This window comes from Oncorhynchus nerka, linkage group LG4, assembly GCF_034236695.1.
Source record: "Oncorhynchus nerka isolate Pitt River linkage group LG4, Oner_Uvic_2.0, whole genome shotgun sequence".
NCBI classification, from domain to species: domain Eukaryota; kingdom Metazoa; phylum Chordata; class Actinopteri; order Salmoniformes; family Salmonidae; genus Oncorhynchus; species Oncorhynchus nerka.
The window spans coordinates 92,401,324-92,428,674 of record NC_088399.1 but is presented as its reverse complement, the minus strand read 5'-3'; the positions used below and the strand labels follow the sequence as shown (position 1 = coordinate 92,428,674).

The 27,351-nt window shown below is 45.2% G+C and overlaps 1 protein-coding gene across 1 annotated transcript in view; it reads left to right on the top strand.

The window, feature by feature from the left end:
• LOC115128830 (protein 4.1-like) overlaps window positions 1-27,351 on the top strand; it is a 134,629-nt gene that overhangs the window by 3,131 nt on the left and 104,147 nt on the right. Inside the window, exons 2-10 of the mRNA XM_065018034.1 lie at window positions 344-604; window positions 1,768-1,872; window positions 3,508-3,550; window positions 4,222-4,297; window positions 13,175-13,393; window positions 18,180-18,267; window positions 19,426-19,578; window positions 19,762-19,859; window positions 21,480-21,655. Coding sequence (XP_064874106.1) covers window positions 344-604; window positions 1,768-1,872; window positions 3,508-3,550; window positions 4,222-4,297; window positions 13,175-13,393; window positions 18,180-18,267; window positions 19,426-19,578; window positions 19,762-19,859; window positions 21,480-21,655 — 1,219 coding nt within the window. The remainder of the gene's footprint in view (window positions 1-343; window positions 605-1,767; window positions 1,873-3,507; window positions 3,551-4,221; window positions 4,298-13,174; window positions 13,394-18,179; window positions 18,268-19,425; window positions 19,579-19,761; window positions 19,860-21,479; window positions 21,656-27,351) is intronic.

The following is a 27,351-nucleotide window of genomic DNA, read 5'->3' as shown; positions in this document are numbered from 1 at the left end:
CAAAGCCTTTCTTTAGTTCACCTGTAGTGAAGTGTAGAGATGCAGAACCAGAGCGGTTGACTATTAACTTGTGTGTTTGAGCTGAGGATTCGTTCATGCCTCCAGGCGTGTGGTTGTAACGTGTTCACTGACTGGACACTGCAGGTATAGACCAGTTTACCAATACATAGATGTAGACTACAGTGGCTCATCAATATCATGTCTGTGTCCTTTGTCAAGATTAGCTGTTTGTTCTATGTATCTATAAGCAAGGATGTTTTTGTCATGTGTCAATGTATGCGTTTTTGGATATAAATATAACATTGATTGTGTTTAAAATGTGTCTTATGTCTTTTTCCTCCAGCTTGTCCAGGTAGACCAGAAGGAAGACCCAGAGAAAGACTCTGAGGAAGAGGGGGGAGAGACCGATAAGGAGAAAAGAGAAGAGGACAGTGCCCAGGGGAAGGAGAAAGAGGAGGAGGAGCCTGAGGGAGAAGGAGAGAAAGAGGGAGTAGAGAAGACAACAGAGGAAGACGCTCAACCTCCTAAGCCTCCCCGTCGACCCAGGATCATGCAAATTAAAGTTACACTGCTGGACGACACTCTGTTTGAGTGTGAGCTGGATGTAAGTCCCAATATTACCAAATAAATCCTTTATTCTAGTTGGAAACCTGGGATACATAGCCTGGGAGATCCAGGATGGTTTGTGCTGTCTAGACAAATCTCATGGAATCGTCATGTTTGACAGGGCTGTATGACAGGGCTGGTTGACAGGGCTGGTTGACAGGGCTGGTTGACAGGGCTGGTTGACTTGGCTGGTTGACAGGGCTGTATGACAGGGATGGTTGACAGGGCTGTATGACAGGGCTGGTTGACAGGGCTGGTTGACAGGGCTGGTTGACAGGGCTGTTTGACTTGGCTGGTTGGCATGGCTGGTTGGCATGGCTGGTTGACTTGGCTGGTTGACAGGGCTGGTTGACTTGGCTGGTTGACAGGGCTAGTTGACTTGGCTGGTTGACAGGGCTGGTTGACAGGGCTGGTTGACAGGGCTAGTTGACAGGGCTGGTTGACTTGGTTGGTTGACAGGGCTGTTTGACAGGGCTGTTTGACAGGGCTGTTTGGCATGACATACATTTGACATTTAAGTCATTTAGCAGACGCTCTTATCCAGAGCGACTTACAAATTGGTGCATTCACCTTATGACATCCAGTGGAACAGTAGTGCATCTAAATCTTTTAAGGGGGGTGAGTGAGAGGGATTACTTTATCCTATCCTAGGTATTCCTTAAAGAGGTGGGGTTTCAGGTGTCTCCGGAAGGTGGTGATTGACTCCGCTGTCCTGGCGTCGTGATTTGGCAAGACCGCACAACCATCCCTGGGATCTCCAGGCTAGGGATACCTCCAGTATTGAATAAAACGACCCTCCACCACTACCCAGGCAATGTTTTTGTCATTGGTCAGCAGCAGCCTAACTAACAGCATGCTACAGTAAGGTCCCTGAGCTTCCTCTCTCCTAATTCATGTTCTACTGCATTAGGAACCTACAGTTAATGCATACGTCCCAATTGACACCCTATTCCCTACATAGGACCTGGTCAAAAGTAGTGCACTATATAGGGAATAGGATGCCATTTGGGACACATATGTCTCACACAGTTAATTACTGGCTTTTTGTGTGTGTCTATAGCTATGTATGCTCCCTGTGTGTGTGTCTGGCCTTTAGAAAACATGCCTATCACACAGACTGGTTTATTATGGCTCTCTGTGAAATATCTCATCTGCCTGTAGAAACATGCCAAAGGTGTGGAGCTGTTCACCAAGGTGTGTGACCACCTCAACCTGCTGGAGAGAGACTACTACGGCCTGGCCATCTGGGAGTCGCCCTCCATGAAGGTCAGTAGCTCTGAGACAATGTTCTGCACTTTAACTAATGTCTGTCTGTTACTAAACTTACTAATATTACTGGGGACACTGCCCTGTATAGGGCAGTGTCCCCATTCACTGCCCTGGGGCATTGGGATATTTTTTAGACCAGAGGAAAGAGTGCCTCCTACTGGCCCTCCAACACCACTTCCAGCAGCATCTGGTCTCCCATCCAGAGACTGACCAGGACCAACCCTGCTTAGCTTCAGAAGCAAGCCAGCAGTGGTGTGCAGGGTGGTATGCTGCTGTCCATGTATCCTTGTGGGAATGGACAGGTACAGGTGTGATCACACCAGTAATATTAGTATGAGGTCATTAAAGCTCCCATGGCACTTATCGTAAGAGTAGGGGTGTTAACCCCGGTGTCCGAGCTAAATTCCCAATCTGGCCCTCAAACCACCATGGTCACCTAATTATCCCCAATTGCAATTGGCTCATTCATCCCCCCCCCCTGTAACTATAACCCCAGGTTGAGAACGTTGGTTGAGAACGTGTTCTCAGTCAACTTACCTGGTAAAATAACGGATAAATTATAAACGTACCTCTCTGATTCAGAGGGGTTGGGTTAAATGTGGAAGACACATTTCAGTTGAAGACATTCAGTTGTACAACTGACTAGGTATCTCATCTTTCCTCCTGGTTTCCTCCCAGTGTTGTACAACTGATAAGGTATCCTGGTTTCCTCCCAGTGTTGTACAACTGACTAGGTATCCTGGTTTCCTCCCAGTGTTGTACAACTGACAAGGTATCCTGGTTTCCTCCCAGTGTTGTACAACTGACTAGGTATCCTGGGTTCCTCACAGTGTTGTACAACTGACAATGTATCCTGGTTTCCTCCCAGTGTTGTACAACTGACTAGGTATCCTGGTTTCCTCCCAGTGTTGTACAACTGACTAGGTATCCTGGTTTCCTCCCAGTGTTGTACAACTGACAAGGTATCCTGGTTTCCTCCCAGTGTTGTACAACTGACAAGGTATCCTGGTTTCCTCCCAGTGTTGTACAACTTACTAGGTATCCTGGTTTCCTCCCAGTGTTGTACAACTGACAAGGTATCCTGGTTTCCTCCCAGTGTTGTACAACTGACAAGGTATCCTGGTTTCCTCCCAGTGTTGTACAACTGACTAGGTATCCTGGGTTCCTCACAGTGTTGTACAACTGACAATGTATCCTGGTTTCCTCCCAGTGTTGTACAACTGACTAGGTATCCTGGTTTCCTCCCAGTGTTGTACAACTGACTAGGTATCCTGGTTTCCTCCCAGTGTTGTACAACTGACAAGGTATCCTGGTTTCCTCCCAGTGTTGTACAACTGACAAGGTATCCTGGTTTCCTCCCAGTGTTGTACAACTTACTAGGTATCCTGGTTTCCTCCCAGTGTTTTACAACTGACAAGGTATCCTGGTTTCCTCCCAGTGTTGTACAACTGACAAGGTATCCTGGTTTCCTCCCAGTGGTGTACAACTGACAAGGTATCCTGGTTTCCTCCCAGTGTTGTACAACTGACTAGGTATCCTGGTTTCCTCCCAGTGTTTGATGTTCAGTTTTAAAAAGGTGCAGCGTCTTGAGTCCTTGTTTTTTCCCCTGATTGTCCTACTTCTGCTCCACAGACCTGGATGGATTTCACCAAGGAGATCCGCAGGCAGGTTCAAGGTGAGGGTTGAATGCGTAGCTTCTGCTCTGCTCTCATTGTGTGTGTATAGGGGCCTGTCTTGTAACCTCTCGCTAAATGAATGGAAGTTCTACTGTGGGTGCGGTGCGTTCGGGAAAATGGCGGCTCCAGACTGTCAGTGTGTCCTGGGCCTTTCGTACATTCAGAGTGTTTCTCTCTCGCAGCGATCAGAGCGCACACTGGAATGCTCTGACCTCACAACGGAAGTCAAGCACCATCAGTTAACTGGCTAAAGTTGGCTGGCTTGCTAGCTTTTCCCTCAAACGTACCCTGAATGGCGAAAGGCTAATAAGCACACTGCCCTGTACACCTCACCGTGACACTCCCATTTCATTTTCTGCTCCACCTACGTAGGTGCAAAGTTAGACAAGATCTGTGCAGACGCACAATCATGTACAGGTGAGACGAAAATACCGTCGTCATTCATTACTCAGGGGGGTATTCATTAGTGCACACCGTAGCTAAACGTTTTGGAACGAAAATGAGGGTTTCTTATTGGACAAGTTCATGTTAGTCCCTAACAGTCCGTTTGGTGCCTATTGAATATGACCCAAGTTTTTTTGTTTTTTAAACATAGCTGTGCATGTTTTAGCGAGAGGAAAATGTTACCATGATTTGAATGTGTTTTGATGCCAGATTTTTTTCCCCTCAGGCACCAATTATGACTTCACCTTCAATGTGAAGTTCTATCCTCCTGACCCAGCCCAGCTTTCTGAAGACATCACCAGGTAAACCTCTACCTGCTCCTCTGTCTGGTTTCTCTCTCCTAGGTGTGCTCTCTGTCTATTCCCAGCAAACCAAAATTGGTTCTGTGAAAGTCCCCAGAACATTGGTTAGGTCGCGGCAAATGTTCTCATAACACAAAAGCTGTCCAGTCATGCTGATGATTATAGAATGTTTGAATAAGACATTCACCTGATGCTAGAAAAACGTTCCTAAGAACACATTTAACCAGTTCTTTAAAAGATGATCAGAATGTTTCATTAGGTTTCTGGGAACATTGTGGGGATATGATAAGAGGTTCCCAAAACACTAAAACTGTCCAGTTATGCTGATGATTATAGAATGTTTGAATAAGACATTCACCTGATGCTAGAAAAACGTTCCTAATAACACATTTAACCGGTTCTTTAAAAGATGATCAGAATGTTTCATTAGGTTTCTGGGAACATTGTGGGGATATGATAAGAGGTTCCCAAAACACTAAAACTGTCCAGTTATGCTGATGATTATAGAATGTTTGAATAAGACATTCACCTGATGCTAGAAAAACGTTCCTAAGAACACATTTAACCGGTTCTTTAAAAGATGATCAGAATGTTTCATTAGGTTTCTGGGAACATTGTGGGGATATGATAAGAGGTTCCCAAAACACTAAAACTGTCCAGTTATGCTGACATTCAGATAGTGTTTGTATCAGGCTACACAAAACAGTCCTTTGATGATGCAAGAATGTTCACAGAATAACCTGTCTGAGTTCTTTAAAGGTTCCCAGAACAGTGAATTAGGTTGTGGGAACAGTGTGGGTACATTACAAGTGATAGGTTCCCAAAGCACAAAACTTGCTGTCAAGATCCTCTTCCTGTAAATGACTGGACCAAAGCGCAGCGTGGTACACGTGTTCATGATATTTATTTAAATCAGAACACTTGAACAAAAATAACAAAGAGGAAAATGAACATTTCTGTAAGGAAACTAAACAATACAGAAAATAACTATAACCCTGTCTTGGAGGTCCTCAGAACATTTCAAGAACATTTTATATTTAAGTTTGACTACTATTATTATTACCACAACATTCTCAGTATGTACAGCTCCTTAAAGCGCATTGGAATACATCCCCATTATGTTTCTCTCCAGTTTGAATGTCAATTCACATTTGAAGGTGATACAGAAGACACATGGCATCATCCCTAAGGTGAAGCATGGTGGTGGCAGCGTCATGCTGGGGGGGATGTTTTTCGTTGGGAGACTAGTCAGGATCGAGGGGAAAGATGAACGGCACAAAGTAAAGAGAGATCCTTGATGAAAACCTGCTCCAGAGTGCTCAGGACCCCAGACTGGGTTGAAGGTTCACCTTCCAACAGGACAACGACCCTAAGCACACAGCCAAGACAACGCAGGAGTGGCTTCGGGACAAGTCTCTAAATATCCTTGAGTGGCGCAGCTAGAGCCCGGACTTCAACCCGATCGAACATCTCTGGAGAGACCTGAAAATAGCTGTGCAGCGATGCTCCATATCCAACCTGACATAGCTGGAGAGGATCTGCAATGAAGAATGGGAGAAACTCTCCAAATCCAGGTGTGCCAAGCTTGTAGCGTCATAACCAAGAAGGATGTAATCGCTGCCAAAGGTGCTACAACAAAGTACTGAGTAAAGGGTCTGAATACTTATGTAAATGTTATATTTCAGTTTTGTACTTTTTATAGGGGTATTGTGTGTAAAATATATTTAATCCATTTTAGAGTAAGGACAAACCCATTCTGAAAAATTATGATACATAATAAATATATCAGAACAAATTCAGGTTCAATGTAATAATATTTTATTGAGTTAAGGTCCAATGCATTTCCATCTCAATATCAAATCATTTCTGGGTAACAATTAAGTTCCTTACTGTGATTATTTTCACTTAAAATGGTAACAAAAAATACAGTGTTACACAGCGTATGGGAACATTTGAATAATTAATAAATTGTGTTCTAACTCGTAAATTGTGTAAAAAATATGGTTGTGTTAGTTTGATATTAAATGCTGTTCAAGTGACCTATGAATTAAATTAAAGTGTGATGTGTGTCTATATCACCTTCTAGTAGGAATGGGTATGAGAAATCAAACGGATGTCAAAACTCGATCTTTTCATTTAAAATACCTTAAAACGATTTGGTCAAAAAATGTTTTACTTAAAGACAACGTTAACTTGCTTTGACTCTGAGAACAGGCATGTCTGTATATCGAATAGTTTTGTCTTTCAATTCGCCAAATTGAGCCCCGTTTCAAATGATCTTTTCCAATCCCCAATATATTTTTTGGGGGGGGTAAATATATTAATTTAAATATATCAACTTTTAAATATAGATTTTTAAAATATATATTCCTTGTTTATTATTTCCCCATAACCTTACCACCCATCCCCAAATTTGAGTAAACTAATGAACAACAATACTTGATTTTAAAAATATAAACACAACATGCAACAATTTCAATGATTTGAGTTATCTGTTCATATAAGCAAATCAGTCAATTTAAATAAATAAATTATGCCCTAATCAATGGATTTCACATGACTGGGCAGGGGCGCAGCCATGGGTGGGCCTAGGAGGGCATAGGCCCATCCATTTGGGAGCCAGGTCCACACACTGGGGAGCCAGGCCCAGCCAATCAGAATGAGTTTTTCCCCACAAAATACTCATCAGTTTCATCAGCTGTCTGGGTGGCTGGGCTCAGACGATCCCGCTTGGGGCGGCAGGTAGCCTAGTGGTTAGAACATTGGGCCAGTAACCGAAAGGTTGCTAGATCAAATCCCAGAGCTGACAAGGTAAAAATCTGTTGTTCTGCCCCTGAACAAGACAGTTAACTTACTGTTTTAGACCAGTTAACCCACTGTTCCTAGACCAGTTAACCCACTGTTCCTAGACCAGTTAACCCACTGTTCCTAGACCAGTTAACCCACTGTTCCTAGACCAGTTAACCCACTGTTCCTAGGCTGTCATTGTAAATAAGAATTTCTTCTTAACTGACTTGCCTAGTTAAATAAAGGTTAAAAAAATGATTTTAATAATGTGAAGAAAACGACGTTGGAGGCAGTAGAGAAATTAACTTTAAATTCTCTGGCAACAGCTCTGGTGGACATTCATGCAGTCAGCATGCCGATTGCATGCTCCCATCGATCAATTGTGCTGTGATGTTTCACAAAGGTTCTGAATCTTTCTATTCTCATAGTTTCTACAGATTGTAAATGAAATATAAACATTTTTGCTAAGAGTATTATTATATAATTGATCGATTGACTATGACTCTTCAAATCACCCAGCAATGCTATTTGCGGAGTTAGATCCAGGTAAATGTTGCAATTCTTTAGCCATTCCTGAACCTGCCACCAAATACAAGCTACATATTGGCAGTACCAAAACAAGTGATCTAATGATTGTGTCTCTTCGCAGCAAAATCTGCAGAGCTGGGATGGTTGTATCCCCCATATATATAGCATTCAATTGGTTGCAAGAATTTTGTATAATAATTTAAATTGAAACATTTTAAAGTTTGAACCCGGCGTCATTTTGTGTATCAGTTCATAAACCATGTGCCATGGAATCGGTACATCAAAAATCTCTTACCAAATATTTTGCAACCTGTATGGCGCAGCCATCAACCTGTACAGGGCAGCCATCAATCTGTACAGCGCAGCCATCAATCTGTACAGCGCAGCCATCAATCTGTACAGCGCAGCCATCAATCTGTACAGCACAGCCATCAATCTGTATGTCGCAGCCATCAATCTGTATGTCGCAGCCATCAATCTGTATGTCGCAGCCATCAATCTGTATGTCGCAGCCATCAATCTGTATGTCGCATCCATCAATCTGTATGTCGCAGCCATCAACCTGTATGTCGCAGCCATCAACCTGTATGTCGCAGCCATCAACCTGTACGTCGCAGCCATCAACCTGTACGTCGCAGCCATCAATCTGCATGTCGCAGCCATCAACCTGTATGTCGCAGCCATCAACCTGTATGTCGCAGCCATCAACCTGTATGTCGCAGCCATCAACCTGTATGTCGCAGCCATCAATCTGTACGTCGCAGCCATCAACCTGTATGTCGCAGCCATCAACCTGTACGTCGCAGCCATCAACCTGTACGGCGCAGCCATCAACCTGTACGGCGCAGCCATCAACCTGTACGGCGCAGCCATCAACCTGTACGGCGCAGTCATCAATCTGTACGTCGCAGCCATCAACCTGTACGGCGCAGCCGTCAACCTGTACGTCGCAGCCGTCAACCTGTACGGCGCAGCCATCAACCTGTACGGCGCAGCCATCAACCTGTACAGCGCAGCCATCAACCTGTACGGCGCAGCAGTCAGCCTCATACAGCTGAGCCATACAACCAACTGATATTGCCAACTACTTTAATTATTTTTTTATTAGAAAGATTAGCAAACTTAGGCATGACATGCCAGAAACAAACGCTGACACCACACGTCCAAATATATCTGACCAAATTAGGAAAGACAAGCATTGTCATTTTGAATTCTGTAAAGCGAATGTAGTAGAGGTGACATTTTTTGTTGTTGTCTGTCAACAATGACAAGCCACCAGGGTCTGACAACTTGAATGGAAAATTACTGAGGATAATAGTGGACGATATTGACACTCCTATTTGCCATATTTTCAATTCAAGCCTACTAGAAAATGTGTGCACTCAGGCCTGGAGTGAAGCAAAAGTAATCCAGCTACCTAAGAATAGTAAAGCCCCCTTTACTGGCTTAAATAGCCGACCAATCAGCCTGTTACCAACCCTTAGTAAACTTTTGTAGAAAATGTTGCTTGACCAGATAGTGCTATTTTACAAATTGACAATTGGGGGCTGTTTTGTTCGACTTCAGTGCGGCTTTTGACATTATCGATCATAGTCTGCTGCTGGAAAAAAAAAAAATGTGTTATGGCTTTACACCCTCTGTTTTATTGTGGATAAAGCGTTGCCTGTCTAACAGAACACAGAGGGTGTTCTTTAATGGAAGCCTCTCCGACATAATCCAGGTAGAATCAGGAATTCCCCAGGGCAGCTGTCTAGGCCCCTTACTTTTTTTTACTAACGACAATGTAAAGCCAGTGCTTTACTATGTATGCGGATGACTCAACACTATACACGTCAGCTACTACAGCGACTGAAAATGACTGCAACACTTAACAAAAAGCTGCAGTTAGTTTTAGTGTAGGTGGCAAGGAATAAGTTAGTTTTAAATGTTTCTAAAACTAAAAGCATTTTATTTGGGACAAATCATTCACTAAACCTCAACTAAATCTTGTAATAAATCATGTGGAAATTGAGCAAGTTGAGATGACTAAACTGCTCGGAGTAGTACAACAGTAGCTAAGACTGGGAGAAGTCTGTCCATAATTAAGCTCTACTCTACCTTCTTAACAGCACTATCAAGATGGCAGTTCCTACAGGCCCTAGTTTTGTCGCACCTGGACTACTGTTCAGTTGTGTGGTCACGTGCCACAAAGAACTGGCCAAAAGTTTTGAGAATGACACAAATATTAATTTTCACAAAGTCTGCTGCCTCAATTTGTATGATGGCAATTTGCATATACTCCAGAATGTTATGAAGAGTGAACAGATGAATTTCAATTAATTGCAAAGTCCCTCTTTGCCATGCAAATGAACTGAATGCCCAAAAAACATTTCCACTGCATTTCAGCCCTGCCACAAAAGGACCAGCTGACATAATGTCAGTGATTCTCTCGTTAACACAGGTGTGAGTGTTGACAAGGACAAGGCTGGAGATCACTCTGTCATGCAGATTGAGTTCGAATAACAGACTGGAAGCTTCAAAAGGAGGGTGGTGCTTGGAATCATTGTTCTTCCTTTGTCATCCATGGTTACCTGCAAGGAAATACGTGCCGTCATCATTGCTTTGCACAGAAACGACTTCACAGGCAAGGATATTGCTGCCAGTAAGATTGCACCTAAATCAACCATTTATCGGATCATCAAGAACTTCAAGGAGAGCAGTTCAATTGTTGTGAAGAAGGCTTCAGGGAGCCCAAGAAAGTCCAGCAAGCACCGGGACCGTCTCCTAAAGTTGATTCAGCTGCGGGATCGGGGCACCACCAGTGCAGAGCTTGCTCAGGAATAGCAGCAGGGAGGTGTGTGTGCATCTGCACGCACAGTGAGGCAAAGACTTTTGGAGGATGACCTGGTGTCAAGAAGAGCAGCAAAGAAGCCACTTCTCTCCAGGAAAAACATCAGGTATAGACTGATATTCTGCAAAAGGTACAGGGATTGGACTGCTGAGGACTGGGGTGAAGTCATTTTCTCTGATGAATCCCCTTTCTGAAAAAAGCATGTCTGGAGAAGACAAGGTGAGCGCTACCTTGTCATGCCAACAGTAAAGCATCCTGAGACCATTCATGTGTGGGGTTGCTTCACAGCCAAGTGAGTGGCTGGGAAGCAGTTTGGTGACGAACAATGCCTTTTCCAGCATGATGGAGCACCTTGCCATAAGGCAAAAGTGATAACTAAGTGGCTCGGGGAACATAACATTGATGTTTTGGGTCCATGGCCAGACCTTAATCCCATTGAGAACTTGTGGTCAATCCTCAAGAGGCGGGTGGACAAACAAAACCCCACAAATTCTGACAAACTTCAAGCATTGATTATGCAAGAATGGGCTGCCATCAGTCAGGGTGTGGCTCAGAAGTTAATTGACAGCTTTTCTGGGCAGATTGCAGAGGTCTTGAAAAAGAAGTCTCAACACTGCAAATATTGACTCTTTGCATCAACTTCATGTAATTGTCAATAAAAGCCTTTGACACTTATTAAATGCTTGTAATTATACTTCAGTATTCCATAGTAACATCTGACAAAAATATCTAAAGACACTGAGGCAGCAGACTTTGTGAAAATGTATGTTCTGTGTTGGATGTTATAGATTTTGGGGGGGAATATTCTGTGTTGGTTGTTATAGATTTTGGGGGGGAATATTCTGTGTTGGTTGTTACAGATTTTGTGCACAATGTTATGTGGATATTTTTCAAGGATATTTCATTTGAAAAAGAAAAATTGGGAGAAAAACCTCTTTAAAAAAAATCATAAACATTATTTTGGGATGTTAGATAAAACCCGAACTAGAACTTTGTGGAATGTTAGCTAATGTTCTGGGAAAGTTGCCGGTTTGCTGGGTTGTTTATCATTGCCCCAATCTCTCTGTCTCTTCACCCCCGCTTTCAATCACTGTCCCTCTAATCCTCACCTGCCAGTTGAGTTCATGAATCTAATTGCACCCAGAGTCATTTCATCCTGCATCCTGCCTCCCACCCACCCACCTCCACCCCATCCATGATTACATAAACAACCCGGCTTAAGCCTAATTAACAGCATCACACTGGGTGTACTGCCTGTGCCTGTGTCCCATATGGCACCCTATCTCCTATATAGTGCACTACCTCTGATCATAGCCCTATGGGAAATAGGGAATAGGGTGCCATTTGGGATGCATTATCTTTCTGCTGCTGCTTCCTGGAAGCCCTGTGGTCTGTGACCTCACGCTGACCCCTAACTGTGTTTGTGTACGTCAGGTATTCTTGGTAGGACAACGGTAGCAAATATATACTGAACAAAAATATAAATGTAACATGTAAGGTGTTGATCCCAGAAATATTCCATAATCACAAAAATCGTATTTCTCTCAAATTTTGTGCACACATTTGTTTACAGGATCTATCACATCCGTCAGTGATTGGGAGTCTCGTAGGGTGGCATACAATTGGTCCAGCGTCGCCCGGGTTTGGCCGGGGGTCGGCTGTCATTGTAAATAAGAATTGGTTATTAACTGAATTGCCTAGTGAAATAAAGGTTACATTAAAAAATATATAATTACATCCCTGTTAGTGAGAATGTATCCTTTGTCAAGATAATCCATCTACCTGACAGGTGTGGCATATCAAGAAACTGATTAAACAGCATGATCATTACACAGGTGCACCTTGTGCTGGGCACAATGAAAGGCCACTCTAAAATGTGCAGTTTTGTCACACAACGCAATGCCAAAGATGTCTCAAGTTTTGAGGGAGCATGCAATTGGCATGCTGACTAAAGGATAGTCCAACAGAGCTGTTGCCAGAAAATGTAATGTTAATTTCTCTACCATGTCGTTTTCGAGAATTTGGCAGTATGTCCAACCGGCCTCACAACCATAGACCATGTGTATGGCGTTGTGTGGGCGAGCGGTTTACTGATGTTAACATTGTGAACAGAGTGCCCCATGTGGTGGCAGTGGTGTTATGGTATGGGCAGGCATAAGCTACGGACAAGGAACACAATAAATCAAATCAAGTCAAACTTTATTTGTCACATGTGCCGAATACTGTGAAATATATACTTACAAGCCCTTAACCAACAGTGCAGTTCAAGAAGAGTTAAGAAAATATTTACCAAATAAAATACATTTTTTAAAAATAAAAAGTAACACTATAACATAATATAATAGCAATTTAAATGCACAAAAAATACTGTGAAGAATTCCTGAGGCCCAGTGTGAGGCCCATTTTTTAAGGTATCTGTGACCAACAGATGCATATCTGTATTCCCAGTCATGTGAAATCCATAGATTAGGTCCTAATGAATGTACATTTCAATTGATTGATTTCCTCATATGAACTGTAGCTCAGTAAAATCATTTAAATGTGTGCATGTTGCGTTTGTATTTTTGTTAAACATATTTTATTGTTAATAACACAAACTTGTTTCTTTAAAGAAAAAAAACTTCCATTGTCCTACCAAGAGTCATTTCATCTACAGTTTTCTTGATTGTCAGTGGACCTTGGTTTGAAAACGACTTAGCCACAGCCTTTAATTTTGATCTTCGCATGGCCAGGTACTACCTGTGTCTCCAGCTGCGTAAGGACATCCTGGGGGGCCGTCTACCCTGCTCCTTTGTCACGCTGGCCCTTCTGGGTTCCTACGCACTGCAGTCCGAGCTGGGGGAGTACGACCCAGAGACACACGCACCAGACTACGCTAAGGACCTGAGGCTGGCCCCGGGACAAACCAAGGAGCTAGAGAAGAAAGTCATGGAGTTGCATAAGACATACAGGTCAGGAGGGGTTTTAATACACACACACACACACACACACACACACACACACACACACACACACACACACACACACACACACACACACACACACACACACACACACACACACAGGTCAGGAGGGGTTTTAATACACACACTCACTGACTTAGAGACACATTTTCCCAGTATACTCAGCAGAATACACACACACACACAGACAAAAAAATCACCATTATTTAACCAAGTAAGCTAGTTGAGAACAAGTTCTCATTTACAACTGCGACCTGGCCAAGATAAAGTAGAAAAAAAATAAAGTCTATATACAGCGTGTGCAAATGGCGTGAGGAGGTAAGGCAATACATAGGCCATAGTAGCGAAGCAGTTACAATTTAGTAAATTAACACAGTGATAGATTTTATTTTTTATTTATTTTTATTTCACCTTTATTTAACCAGGTAGGCTAGTTGAGAACAAGTTCTCATTTGCAACTGCGACGTGGCCAAGATAAAGAATAGCAGTGTGAACAGACAACACAGAGTTACACATGGAGTAAACAATTAACAAGTCAATAACACAGTAGAAAAAAAAAATGGGCAGTCTATATACAATGTGTGCAAAAGGCATGAGGAGGTAGGCGAATAATACAATTTTGCAGATTAACACTGGAGTGATAAATGATCAGATGGTCATGTACAGGTAGAGATATTGGTGTGCAAAAGAGCAGAAAAGTAAATAATAAAAAAAAAAAAAACAGTATAAAAACAGTATGGGAATGAGGTAGGTGAAAATGGGTGGGCTATTTACCAATAAACTATGTACAGCTGCAGCGATCGGTTAGCTGCTCGGATAGCTGATGTTTGAAGTTGGTGAGGGAGATAAAAGTCTCCAACTTCAGCGATTTTTGCAGTTCGTTCCAGTCACAGGCAGCAGAGTACTGGAACGAAAGGCGGCCAAATGAGGTGTTGGCTTTAGGGATGATCAGTGAGATACACCTGCTGGAGCGTGTGCTACGGATGGGTGTTGCCATCGTGACCAGTGAACTGAGATAAGGCGGAGCTTTACCTAGCATGGACTTGTAGATGACCTGGAGCCAGTGGGTCTGGCGACGAATATGTAGCGAGGGCCAGCCGACTAGAGCATACAAGTCGCAGTGGTGGGTGGTATAAGGTGCTTTGGTGACAAAACGGATGGCACTATGATAGACTGAATCCAGTTTGCTGAGTAGAGTGTTGGAAGCCATTTTGTAGATGACATCGCCGAAATCGAGGATCGGTAGGATAGTCAGTTTTACTAGGGTAAGCTTGGCAGCGTGAGTAAAGGAGGCTTTGTTGCGGAATAGAAAGCCGACTCTTGATTTGATTTTCGATTGGAGATGTTTGATGTGAGTCTGGAAGGAGAGTTTGCAGTCTAGCCAGACACCTAGGTACTTATAGATGTCCACATATTCAAGGTCGGAACCATCCAGGGTGGTGATGCTAGTCGGGCATGCGGGTGCAGGCAGCGATCGGTTGAAAAGCATGCATTTGGTTTTACTCGCGTTTAAGAGCAGTTGGAGGCCACGGAAGGAGTGCTGTATGGCATTGAAGCTCGTTTGGAGGTTAGATAGCACAGTGTCCAATGACGGGCCGAAAGTATATAGAATGGTGTCGTCTGCGTAGAGGTGGATCAGGGAATCGCCCGCAGCAAGAGCGACATCGTTGATATATACAAAGAAAAGCGTCAGCCCGAGAATTGAACCCTGTGGCATCCCCATAGAGACTGCTAAGGTCTGGACAACAGTCCCTCCGATTTGACACACTGAACTCTATCTGAGAAGTAGTTGGTGAACCAGGCGAGGCAGTCATTTGAGAAACCAAGGCTGTTGAGTCTGCCGATAAGAATACGGTGATTGACAGAGTCGAAGGCCTTGGCCAGGTCGATGAAGACAGCTGCACAGTACTGTCTTTTACCGATGGAGGTTATGATATCGTTTAGTACCTTGAGCGTGTCTGAGGTGCACCCGTGACCAGCTCGAAAACCGGATTGCACAGCGGAGAAGGTACGGTGGGATTCGAAATGGTCAGTGATCTGTTTATTAACTTGGCTTTCGAAGACTTTAGAAAGGCAGGGCAGGATGGATATAGGTCTATAACAGTTTGGGTCTAGAGTGTCACCCCCTTTGAAGAGGGGGATGACTGCGGCAGCTTTCCAATCTTTAGGGTTCTCGGACGATATGAAAGAGAGGTTGAAAAGACTGGTAATAGGGGTTTCAACAATAGCGGCGGATAATTTTAGAAGGAGTGCGTCCAGATTGTCTAGCCCAGCTGATTTGTCCGGGTCCAGGTTTTGTAGCTCCTTCAGAACACCTGGTATCTGGATTTGGGTTCCTGACTTCCCTGAACAGTTTCATATCGCGCGGAATTTTCGATGCTAGTGCAGTCCCCCACAGGATGTTTTTGTGCTGGTCGAGGGCAGTCAGGTCTGGAGTGAACCAAGGGCTATGTCTGTTCTTAGTTCTACATTTTTTGAAAGGGGCGTGCTTATTTGAGATAGTGAGGAAATTACTTGGAAAGAACGACCAGGCATCCTCGACTGATGGGATGAGTTTAATATCCTTCCAGGATACCCGGGCCAGGCCGATTAGAAAGGCTCGCAGAAGTGTTTTATGGAGCGTTTGACAATGATGAGGGGTAGTCGTTTGACCGCGGACCCATAGCGGAAGCAGGCAATGAGGCAGTGATCGCTGAGATCCTGATTGAAAACAGCAGAGGTGTATTTGGAGGGCAAGTTGGTCAGGATAATATCTATGAGGGTGTCCATGTTTACGGATTTAGGGTTGTACCTGGTAGGTTCCTTAATAATTTGTGTGAGATTGAGGGCATCTAGCTTAGATTGTAGGACTGCCGGGGTGTTAATATATCCCAGTGTAGGTCACCTAACAGCACAAACTCTGAAGATAGATGGGGGGCAATCAATTCACATATGGTGTCCAGGGCACAGCTGGGAGCGGAGGGGGGTCTATAACAGAGGGCAACAGGGACAGACTTACTTCTGGAGAGATTCAATTTTAAAATTAGAAGCTCGAACTGTTTGGGCATAGACCTGAAAAGTTTGACAGAACTTTGCAGGCTATCTCTGGAGTAGATTGCAACTCCTCCCCCTTTGGCAGTTCTATCCTGATGGAAAATGTTGTAGTTGGGGATGGAAATCTCAGAATTTTTGGTGGCCTTCCTATGCCAGGATTCAGACATGGCAAGGACATCAAGGTTGGCAGAGTGTGCTAAAGCAGTGACTAAAACAAACTTAGGGAGGAGACTTCTGATGTTAACATGCATATGAAACCAAGGCTTTTTCGGTTACAGAAGTCAACAAATGAGAGTGCCTGGGGACACACAGGGCCTGGGTTAACCTCCACATCACCCTTGGAACAGAGGAGGAGTAGGATGAGGTCTATCAAAGCTGGTCGTCTAGTGCGCTGGGGCCAGAGAATAAAAGCAGCAGATTTCTGGGCGTGGTAGAATAGATTAAGGGCATAATGTACAGACGGGTATGGTGGGGTGGGGGTACAGTGGAGGTAAACCCAGGCACCGAGTGATGATAAGAGAGGTTGCATCTCTGGACGGGCTAGTTATGCTGGGTGAGGTCACCGCATGTGTGGGAGGTGAGACAAAGGAGGTATTTAAGGCATGTACAGTGGGACTAGGGTCTCCGCAGTAAACTAAGACAATAATAACTATCCTTAACAACAGTGTACAAGGCATATTGACATTTGAGGGAGACATAAAGCGAGGCATAAAGCAATCACAGGTGTTGCTTGGGAGAGCTAGCTAAGCCAACAACTGGTAAGACACCAACAGCTAATCAGCTAAGGCAACAACAACAGGTCAAATGGCAATGAATGGGCAGAGAGGGTCAGTTAACTACACACAGGGCCTGAGTTCGAGGCTGGGACCGACAGATAAACATAAAATAAACTAAATGGAGTACCGTGATTAATGAACAGTCCAGCGGGCATCAGCTATGTACCCAAGTGATCATAGGGTCTAATGAGCAGCAATATATGGAACAGGGAAGTCGCGGGGTAGTTACTACGTTACTATGCTAGCACGTGGGAGACAGCTTTTAAAGTTAGCAGGCCGGGGTAAGAAGAAGAGTCTGCTCCGACGTCCGACAAAGGCCGGTTGAGGGCACAGCGTATGGAGTTACGTTGGCGGACCAGACGTGGTGGTACGGCGAGGCGTCGTGTCGACAAAGGTTCCGAGCCAGATGGCGAAAGAGGTATTGTAGTTGTAGTAATTTAGTTTGCTAGCCGGGAGATGCGCCTGGCTCGCGGCTAACTGGTGCTAGCTTCGGGGCAGGGGCGTTAGCCACCACAGGCAGTCGGTAGCAGCTAGCTAGCAGCGATGATCTGATGCAAAGGTCCAGAGCTTACATCAAGGATCCGGTGGAGTATTCTAGCCGTGTTGGGCATCGGCTGAGTAGCCGAGTGATCACAGACTAGGCTGGGAGGTGGGCCTGGCTCAGGGCTAGCTTTGGGGCTGGGTGACTCGGTGGCAGCTAGCTAGCTGTGAGACAAGTGTTCCCAGTATACTCAGCAGAATGTCCACACACAAGACCTTCAGATTAGAAGGGAGGGGGTTGTATTGGATGCATAGGGTCACCTGTGTACACTGTTATGTAAATCAGTGTTATGTAAATCAGTGTTATGTAAATCATTTTCACAGCAGGAATGTGCTACTTATAATGAATCTGTAATGCCAGAGTCATTCATGCTAATGTATAACATGTTGCTTCTTTGCTAATATGGCGTCTGTCCCATCTACAGGTCGATGAGTCCAGCACAGGCAGACATGGCCTTTCTGGAGAACGCCAAGAAACTAGCCATGTACGGAGTGGACCTGCACCAGGCCAAGGTAACGTAGAGTTACAACCCAGGCCAAGGTAACGTAGAGTCACAACCCAGGCCAAGGTAATGTAGAGTCACAACCCAGGCCAAGGTAATGTAGAGTCACAACCCAGGCCAAGGTAATGTAGAGTCACAACCCAGGCCAAGGTAATGTAGAGTTACAACCCAGGCCAAGGTAATGTAGAGTTACAACCCAGGCCAAGGTAACGTAGAGTTACAACCCAGGCCAAGGTAACGTAGAGTTACAACCCAGGCCAAGGTAACGTAGCGTTACAACCCAGGCCAAGGTAACATACTGTAGGACCACAACCCCAACCTGCAGAGCATTACTCATTCAACACAGAAACTGACAGGCTCCATGTGGAGACTAGCTGACTAAAAAGTCAAAAGGAAGAGTCTGTGTATTAACATCACATTGTTGTTGATGTTGTGAATATAAGTAGGTTCTAACTTGTTTTCAAATCTCAATCTGCAACCACTATATTCTACCTCCATGTGTGATGGCGCGTTGGTAGGCGTGCAGGTGTTTCAGCCCAGATTGTCCCTCAGTGTCCTCCAGTCTGTCCACTGGAGGCCAGTTATATCACATCTGTCCTATTAACCACCGAGCAGAGAAGGCTTAATGACGATGATGACGATGATGATGATGATGATGAAGATATGGCCTACGTCTCAAATGGCACCCTATTCCCTTCATAGCACACTACTTTTCACCAGGGCTCATCTAATGTAGTGCACTATATAGGGAATAGGGTGCCATTTGGGATGCAGATATGGTATTTAACATGGCTATAGCACCCACCCACCTACCTCCTTGCCTGCTGCAGTGTAACCTACGTCAGCTGTGAAGTCAGTGTTTGTGTCTGTTCCCAAAAAAGGGACAAACGCGTGCCTCTGTCAGAGCACAGATTTAGTAGCAGAAATGAGGTCAATCTGTTTGCATCAAAACCGGGGATTTAAAATAAAATATGGAAGTCATTATGCTGAACGGGAGATGGATGCTGCCTCCCGGTGGATGGATGTTGTCATTGCATTAATACGCAGGCCAAGTCAATGGTATAATGTCAGCAATCATGCAAATGGCCATCTAGCTGTTGTATTCTCTGTTTTTGGGTAGTCTTTCTTTCTTACTCACTCACACCTCCCTCCCCATCCCTCTCCCCAGGATCTAGATGGAGTGGATATTATGCTGGGTGTGTGTTCTGGGGGTTTGATGGTCTACAAGGACAAGCTGAGGATCAACCGTTTCCCCTGGCCCAAAGTCCTCAAGGTCTCCTACAAACGCAGCAGTTTCTTCATCAAGATACGCCCCTCAGAGGTCAACTTTATTTATGTGTTTGGTTGTTTATTTGGTTGTCTTTTAGCCCACAAGAGGCCTGATCTCTCAGGAGTCAGAAACAGTATAGTAGTCATAAGTAAAAGTTGAGTTACATGTCAAATCAATAGGTATAGTGGATCTAGTGCAGTGCTACCATCATTCATATGCTTTTGTTTCCAACAGCTGGAGCATTACGAAAGCGCCATTGGTTTCAAACTGCCAAACTACAAGGCCTCCAAGAAACTGTGGAAAGTGTGTGTGGAGCATCACACCTTCTTCAGGTAAGAGAACACACTGTTTGAAGCTCCCCGTGATAGAACCTATCATTCTAACTTGTGAAGGACACCAAGTTATTATTTGATTGAGAACGGTCCTTACAGTAGTAATACATTATTGGTATGGCTATATAGTAGTTATATGTAGTTTAGTTACTCACAATGACTAATACTGTATGTGGTTGTCTTACCTACCTTAGTTTAATGGACTGCTAAAATGTTAATGTAGTTAGCTATATTTAAAAGCTCAATTGTGACCAACCGGCTCGATTTCGGGTCTTATGTAGCTACATTTGAAATGGTGTTTTTTGACATTGGATAAAAGTAGAGACTCAGATCTAGAAAATGGTTTATTATACACTACAGTTGTAGTGGGAAAGTAATTCTGGGAAAGTAATTCTGCTGTTAAAGTTGATAAACTTGTAACCTCACGTTTGAGAAAATGGCCCTTGGATGTTTTGGTACACCTACTGGAGAGCTCTTCTTTGTCTACACCCATTCAGCATCGTTCGCACCCTCTAAAGCCTTAGCCCCACCCATCTCATTAAGGATTCACATATGAAGCCATGTACTAAACACCCAAAGATTTCAAGACTAAAGGCTGGTTTGTACTATGGGTGTGTTTTTTAAAGTTTAATCTGGAGTGCCAGAGTGGGAGAGTGGGCTCAGAGTGCGCTCTGGACGTTCGTAAACTCAGAGCGTTGTCAGATCGTCCGTTCATAAATTCAGAGAGTTTCGCTTTTTTTATGTTATCCAGAGTGTTGTTGACTGCAACTGTGCTGCTGGCTTCAATTTCATTTGTTGTTTTTTTTGCCAACTTTTACTGACACTGGCCATATTCAACGGGTGTTGAGCGTTCGTAAATGTATCAGTTATTCTCCGCTCTGGCAGACTCAGACGAGAATGCTCTGACATCGGAGTAGATAGACAGAACGAATTTACCAGCTACGTCTATCAACAGGTGTCACAGTGACATCATGAACATTCTATTGGAATGGTTAATTGCATAGTGGAGTATTTTGTTAAGACATGTAGCTGGCTAGCTAAACAATGAACCATAATCCCAACTCATAACGTTACTACCCTGCATTAATCTGCAGGTAGCTAACCAACCAGGTTCAATGTTAGTTAGCTAACATTAGGCTATAACTAGCAATGCAAATGGCTCTGAGATATTAATAATATAACTACACAGATCATACACGTAACGTTAGCTAGCGAGCCAGCCAGCTAACGTTAACTAGCTAGCTAACAGTACACTTTAACTTGAAATGGAAATGACTTTCTGACCAAATTTGAAACATGTAATATCTGAAAATGTAGCTAGCTAGACTATCTTACTTGTATACATGGATGGATGCTTCTCCCTCCTTGTCAAGGATTCCCCTTAGTTTGAAGATGCGGAGACAGGTGTTTTATACAACAGCCTTCTGTGTGTTCTCCTTTGGACTCTGTCTGCATATTTGCAATCAAACGGCATAATTTTATATATTAGATTTATATATTTATAGAAATGTTCCTCTGTCCAGACTGACCTCTACTGAGGTGGCTACCACTCCCAGGAAGTTATATATTATATAGTTATAGATATATTTATGTAAATGTTCCTCTGCCTCCTCTGTCCAGACTGACCTCTACTGAGGTGGCTACCACTCCCAGGAAGTTCCTAGCACTGGGTTCTAAGTTCCGCTACAGTGGGCGGACCCAGGCTCAGACCCGCCAGGCCAGCTCTATGATTGACAGGCCAGCCCCCCTGTTCCAACGCTCGGCCAGCAAGAGGAACTCACGCAGTCTGGATGAAGGTTTGTTGAATGGGACTGTGTATGTGGAGAGAGAATCTGACTTGTCCCTGTTTAACTCCAGCAAGATGTAAGTCTCTGTGTTTACTCCAGCCCCTCCAGAGAGGAAAGAAGAGGGTGACTAGTTACCATATCAACCACCCTCCTCTGTAGTAACATTACCTTGAATTCAGCCACCCTCCTCTGGAGTAACATTACCTTGAATTCAACCACCCTCCTCTGTAGTAACATTACCTTGAATTCAACCACCCTCCTCTGTAGTAACATTACCTTGAATTCAACCACCCTCCTCTGTAGTAACATTACCTTGTATTCAACCACCTACATCTGTAGTAACATTACATTGAATTCAACCACCTACATCTGTAGTAACATTACCTTGAATTCAACCACCTACATCTGCAGTAACATTACCTTGAATTCAACCACCTACATCTGTAGTAACATCAGGTACAGTAACAGTACTGGCCCACTTCAGGGTTTATTAACCCTCTCTTCGCTGGCCTCTTCTCAACCTCTAACATGCTGACCAATCCGGCTCCTCACGTGCATCCCGCGTGTGCCATCGTGCACATGTTCATTTTGTCTATACCCACCAGATGCGATCAAGACACGCAGATTAAAATATCAAAACTAACTGTGAACCAGCTATATTCATTTGGGGACAGGTCGAAAACACATGAAACATTCATGGACATTTAGCTAGCTTGCTGTTGCTAGTTAATTTGTCTGGGGAGATGAACATTGTGAAATGTACAAGGTCCTTTTTTGCTGAATCTTTGTAGAATTCTGACCCATTTTGGATCACAAAAAAACGTGTGTTCTTTACTCTGACAATTAATCCACAGATTAAAAAAGGGGAAACGTAGTTAGTTTTTTGTTCATTTTCTTTGATTAATCTCTGCTCGTTCATTCTTCTTCTGTGGATTTTATATGGTGGTTGGCAACCAACTTTAAGGTGCGTTACTGCCACCAACTGGACTGGAGTGTGGATTGGTCAGCATGTAAGAGGCACTAGTCCTCTCCTCCTTTCCCCTCCTCTCCTCCTCTCCCCTCCTCTCCTCCTCTCCTCTCCTCCCCTCCTCTCCTCCTTTCCCCTCCTCCTCTCCCCTCCTCTCCTCCTTTCCCCTCCTCTCCTCCCTCCTCCTCTCCTCCTCTCCTCTTCTCCTCCTTTACCCTCCTCCTTTCCCCTCCTCCTCTCCCCCTCTCCTCCTCTCCTCCTTTCCCTTCCTCTCCTCCTCTCCCCTCCTCTCCTCCTCCTTCCCCTCCTCCCCTCCTCCTCCTCCTCTCTCCTCTCCCCTCTTTCCCTCCTCCTCCTCTCCCCTCCTCTCCTCCTTTCCTCTTCTCCTCTCCTCTCCTCTCCTCTCCTCTCCTCTCCTCTCCCTCTCCTCTCCCCTCCTCTCCTCCTTTCCCCTCCCCTCCTTTCCTCCCCTCCTCTCCTCCTTTCCCCTCATCTCCTCCTCTCCTCCTTCCCCTCCTCCCCTCCTCTCCTCCTCTCTCCTCCTCTCTCCTCTTCCCCTCCTCCTCTCCCCTCCTCTCCTCCTTTCCTCTCCTCTCCTCCTCTCCTGTTCTCCTCTCCCCTCCTCTCCTCCTTTCCCCTCCCCTCCTCTCCTCTCTCCTCCCCTCCTCTCCTGTTCTCCCCTCCTCTCCTCCTTTCCCCTCCTCTCCTCCCCTCCTCTCCTCCTCTCCCCTCCTCTCCTCCTCTCCTCATCTCAGCCTTCTCATCTGGGACACTCTCTCTCTCTTTGTTATTCAACCGCTCCCCATAACATCGGGTTGTATTTCTGCTGACAACATAAGGTAGGCAGGGCACAAGCCAGTGATTACATGTTACCACACAAAACAGCTTCAATGTCTTACTCCCTGTGGGATCAGGCAGCCTCCACCTGCCACCTAACTGCTGCTGCTACCATTCTCACACTCAGGGCCCGGTTTCCCCATAGCGATGGAACTCAGGCTTGCGAGTGTTTTAAACAATCCATCTTTCCTACAACGGACGAAGATGTGACATACGTTTCCCAAAACACAGGCAGCGAGAACATTTGCTAAGTTGGAGCATGTGTCGATACCTATAGGAATGAGAGAAAGGAAGCGCTGCTCTCGGATCAGCTTTCTCCATTCAAATCTAACATTAACATTAGAATTATTCCACAAAACTGACAACGGATCAGGATGATAAAACAGGACGGTTCTGTTGTATCCTGGAGCTGACCTCATACCTAACCTGAAATAACTCTGAGGACGGTTCTGTTGTATCCTGGAGCTGACCTCATACCTAACCTGAAATAACTCTGAGGACGGTTCTGTTCTATCCTGGAGGTGACCTCATACCTAACCTGAATAACTCTGAGGACGGTTCTGTTGTATCCTGGAGGTGACCTCATACCTAACCTGAATAACTCTGAGGATGGTTCTGTTGTATCCTGGAGCTGACCTCATACCTAACCTGAATAACTCTGAGGACGGTTCTGTTGTATCCTGGAGGTGACCTCATACCTAACCTGAATAACTCTGAGGATGGTTCTGTTGTATCCTGGAGCTGACCTCATACCTAACCTGAATAACTCTGAGGACGGTTCTGTTTTATCTTCTGAAGCTGATCTCATCCTGGACCTCCTACTGTGTGCTGGCTACGGATGATCCTTTTGGGGCTCCCAGGTGGCGCAGTGGTCTAAGGGAATGCATCTCAGTGCTAGAGGCATCACTACAGACCCTGGTTCGATTTCAGGGTGTATCACAACCAGCCTTGATTGGGAGTCCCATAGGGCGGCGCACAATTGGCCCAGCGTCGTCCGGGTTAGGGTTTGGCTGAGGTAGGCCGTCATTGTAAACAATAATTAGTTCTTAACTGACTTGCCTAGTTAAATAAAGGAAAAATATGATGGCTGAACAGTGTGATGGCCAACCAGTCCAATGAGCTGAACAGTGTGTGATGGCCAACCAGTACAGTGAGCTGAACAGTGTGATGGCCAACCAGTCCAGTGAGCTGAACAGTGTGTGATGGCCAACCAGTACAGTGAGCTGAACAGTGTGATGGCCAACCAGTCCAGTGAGCTGAACAGTGTGATGGCCAACCAGTCCAGTGAGCTGAACAGTGTGATGGCCAACCAGTCCAATGAGCTGAACAGTGTGATGGCCAACCAGTCCAGTGAGCTGAACAGTGGGTGATGGCCAACCAGTCCAGTGAGCTGCACAGTGTGTGATGGCCAACCAGTCCAGTGAGCTGAACAGTGTGATGGTCAACCAGTCCAGTGAGCTGAACAGTGTGTGATGGCCAACCAGTACAGTGAGCTGAACAGTGTGATGGCCAACCAGTCCAGTGAGCTGAACAGTGTGTGATGGCCAACCAGTCCAGTGAGCTGAACAGTGTGATGGTCAACCAGTCCAGTGAGCTGAACAGTGTGATGGTCAACCAGACTAGTGGAACTTGTTTATCTACATTTACATTTAAGTCATTTAGCAGACGCTCTTATCCAGAGCGACTTACAAATTGGTGCGTTCACCTTATGACATCTAGTGGAACAGCCACTTTACAATAGTGCATCTAAATCTTTTAAGGGGGGGTGAGAAGGATTACTTTATCCTATCCTAGGTATTCCTTAAAGAGGTGGGGTTTCAGGTGTCTCCGGAAGGTGGTGATTGACTCCGCTGTCCTGGCGTCGTGAGGGAGTTTGTTCCACCATTGGGGGGCCAGAGCAGCGAACAGTTTTGACTGGGCTGAGCGGGAACTGTACTTCCTCAGTGGTAGGGAGGCGAGCAGGCCAGAGGTGGATGAACGCAGTGCCCTTGTTTGGGTGTAGGGCCTGATCAGAGCCTGGAGGTACTGAGGTGCCGTTCCCCTCACAGCTCCGTAGGCAAGCACCATGGTCTTGTAGCGGATGCGAGCTTCAACTGGAAGCCAGTGGAGGGAGCGGAGGAGCGGGGTGACGTGAGAGAACTTGGGAAGGTTGAACACCAGACGGGCTGCGGCGTTCTGGATGAGTTGTAGGGGTTTAATGGCACAGGCAGGGAGCCCAGCCAACAGCGAGTTGCAGTAATCCAGACGGGAGATGACAAGTGCCTGGATTAGGACCTGCGCCGCTTCCTGTGTGAGGCAGGGTCGTACTCTGCGGATGTTGTAGAGCATGAACCTACAGGAACGGGCCACCGCCTTGATGTTAGTTGAGAACGACAGGGTGTTGTCCAGGATCACGCCAAGGTTCTTAGCGCTCTGGGAGGAGGACACAATGGAGTTGTCAACCGTGATCTATTCTCCTGAACTGAGGACTAGAGGAGTTTGTTGATCTATTCTCCTGAACTGACTAGAGGAGCTTGTTTATCTATTATCCTGAAGTGAGAACTAGAGCCGCTTGTTTATCTATTCTCCTGAACTGAGGACTAGAGGAGCTTGTTTATTTCTTCTCCTGAACTGACTAGAGGAGCTTGTTTATCCATTCTCCTGAACTGAGGACTAGAGGAGTTGGTTTATCTATTCTCCTGAAGTGAGAACTAGAGGAGCTTGTTTATCTATTCTCCTGAACTGTCTAGAGGAGCTTGTTAATCTATTCTCCTGAATTGACTAGAGGAGCTTGTCAATCTATTCTCCTGAACTGACTAGAGGAGCTTGTTTATCTATTCTCCTGAACTGACTAGAGGAGCTTGTTAATCTATTCTCCTGAAGTGAGAACTAGAGGAGCTTCTTAATCTATTCTCCTGAACTGAGGACTTGAGGAGTTTGTTAATCTATTCTCCTGAAGTGAGAACTAGAGGAGCTTCTTAATCTATTCTCCTGAACTGAGGATTTGAGGAGCTTGTTAATCTCTTCTCCTGAACTGAGGACTTGAGGAGCTTGTTAATCTCTTCTCCTGAACTGAGGACTTGTGTTATGCAGATGAGTGAGGACCCAACAGCGATTCAACAGAAACAGAGACTTTTAATGTCCAAACAGGGAAAACATAAATCCTCAATCTTTACAGGAGATGTCCAAACAGGGAAAACATAAATCCTCTATCTTTGCAGGAGAGTCCTCCTTCTAGTAGTAGAGGAGAATTGCAGGGCTAGCGGCAACAGACTGCAGGTCCCTCTGGGTAGGCGCGGCCGTAGAGGACAGAGACACCTGCTCACACGCAGCATCTGATGAAGAGGCAGATTACGACAGGACGGGACAAGGGCAAAGCAAACAAGAATCCGACAAGGACAGAAGCAGAAACAGAGAGAGAAATAGAGAGTAACCTAATACGACCAGCAGGGGGAAACGAAGAGAAGGGAAAGCACAGGGACAAGACATAACATGACAGTACCCCCCCACTCACCGAGCGCCTCCTGGCGCACTCGAGGAGGAAACCTGGCGGCAACGGAGGAAATCATCGATCAGCGAACGGTCCAGCACGTCCCGAGTTGGAACCCAACTCCTTTCCTCAGGACCGTAACCCTCCCAATCCACTAGGTACTGATGACCACGGCCCCGAGGACGCATGTCCATAATCTTCCGGACCCTGTAGATAGGTGCGCCCTCGACAAGGACGGGGGGAAGACGAACGGGGCGCGAAGAAAAGGCTTGACACAGGAGACATGGAAGACCGGGTGGACGCGACGAAGATGTCGCGGAAGAAGAAGTCACACTGCGACAGGATTAACGACCTGAGAAATACGGAACGGACCAATGAACCGCGGGGTCAACTTGCGAGAAGCTGTCATAAGGGGAAGGTTACGAGTGGAGA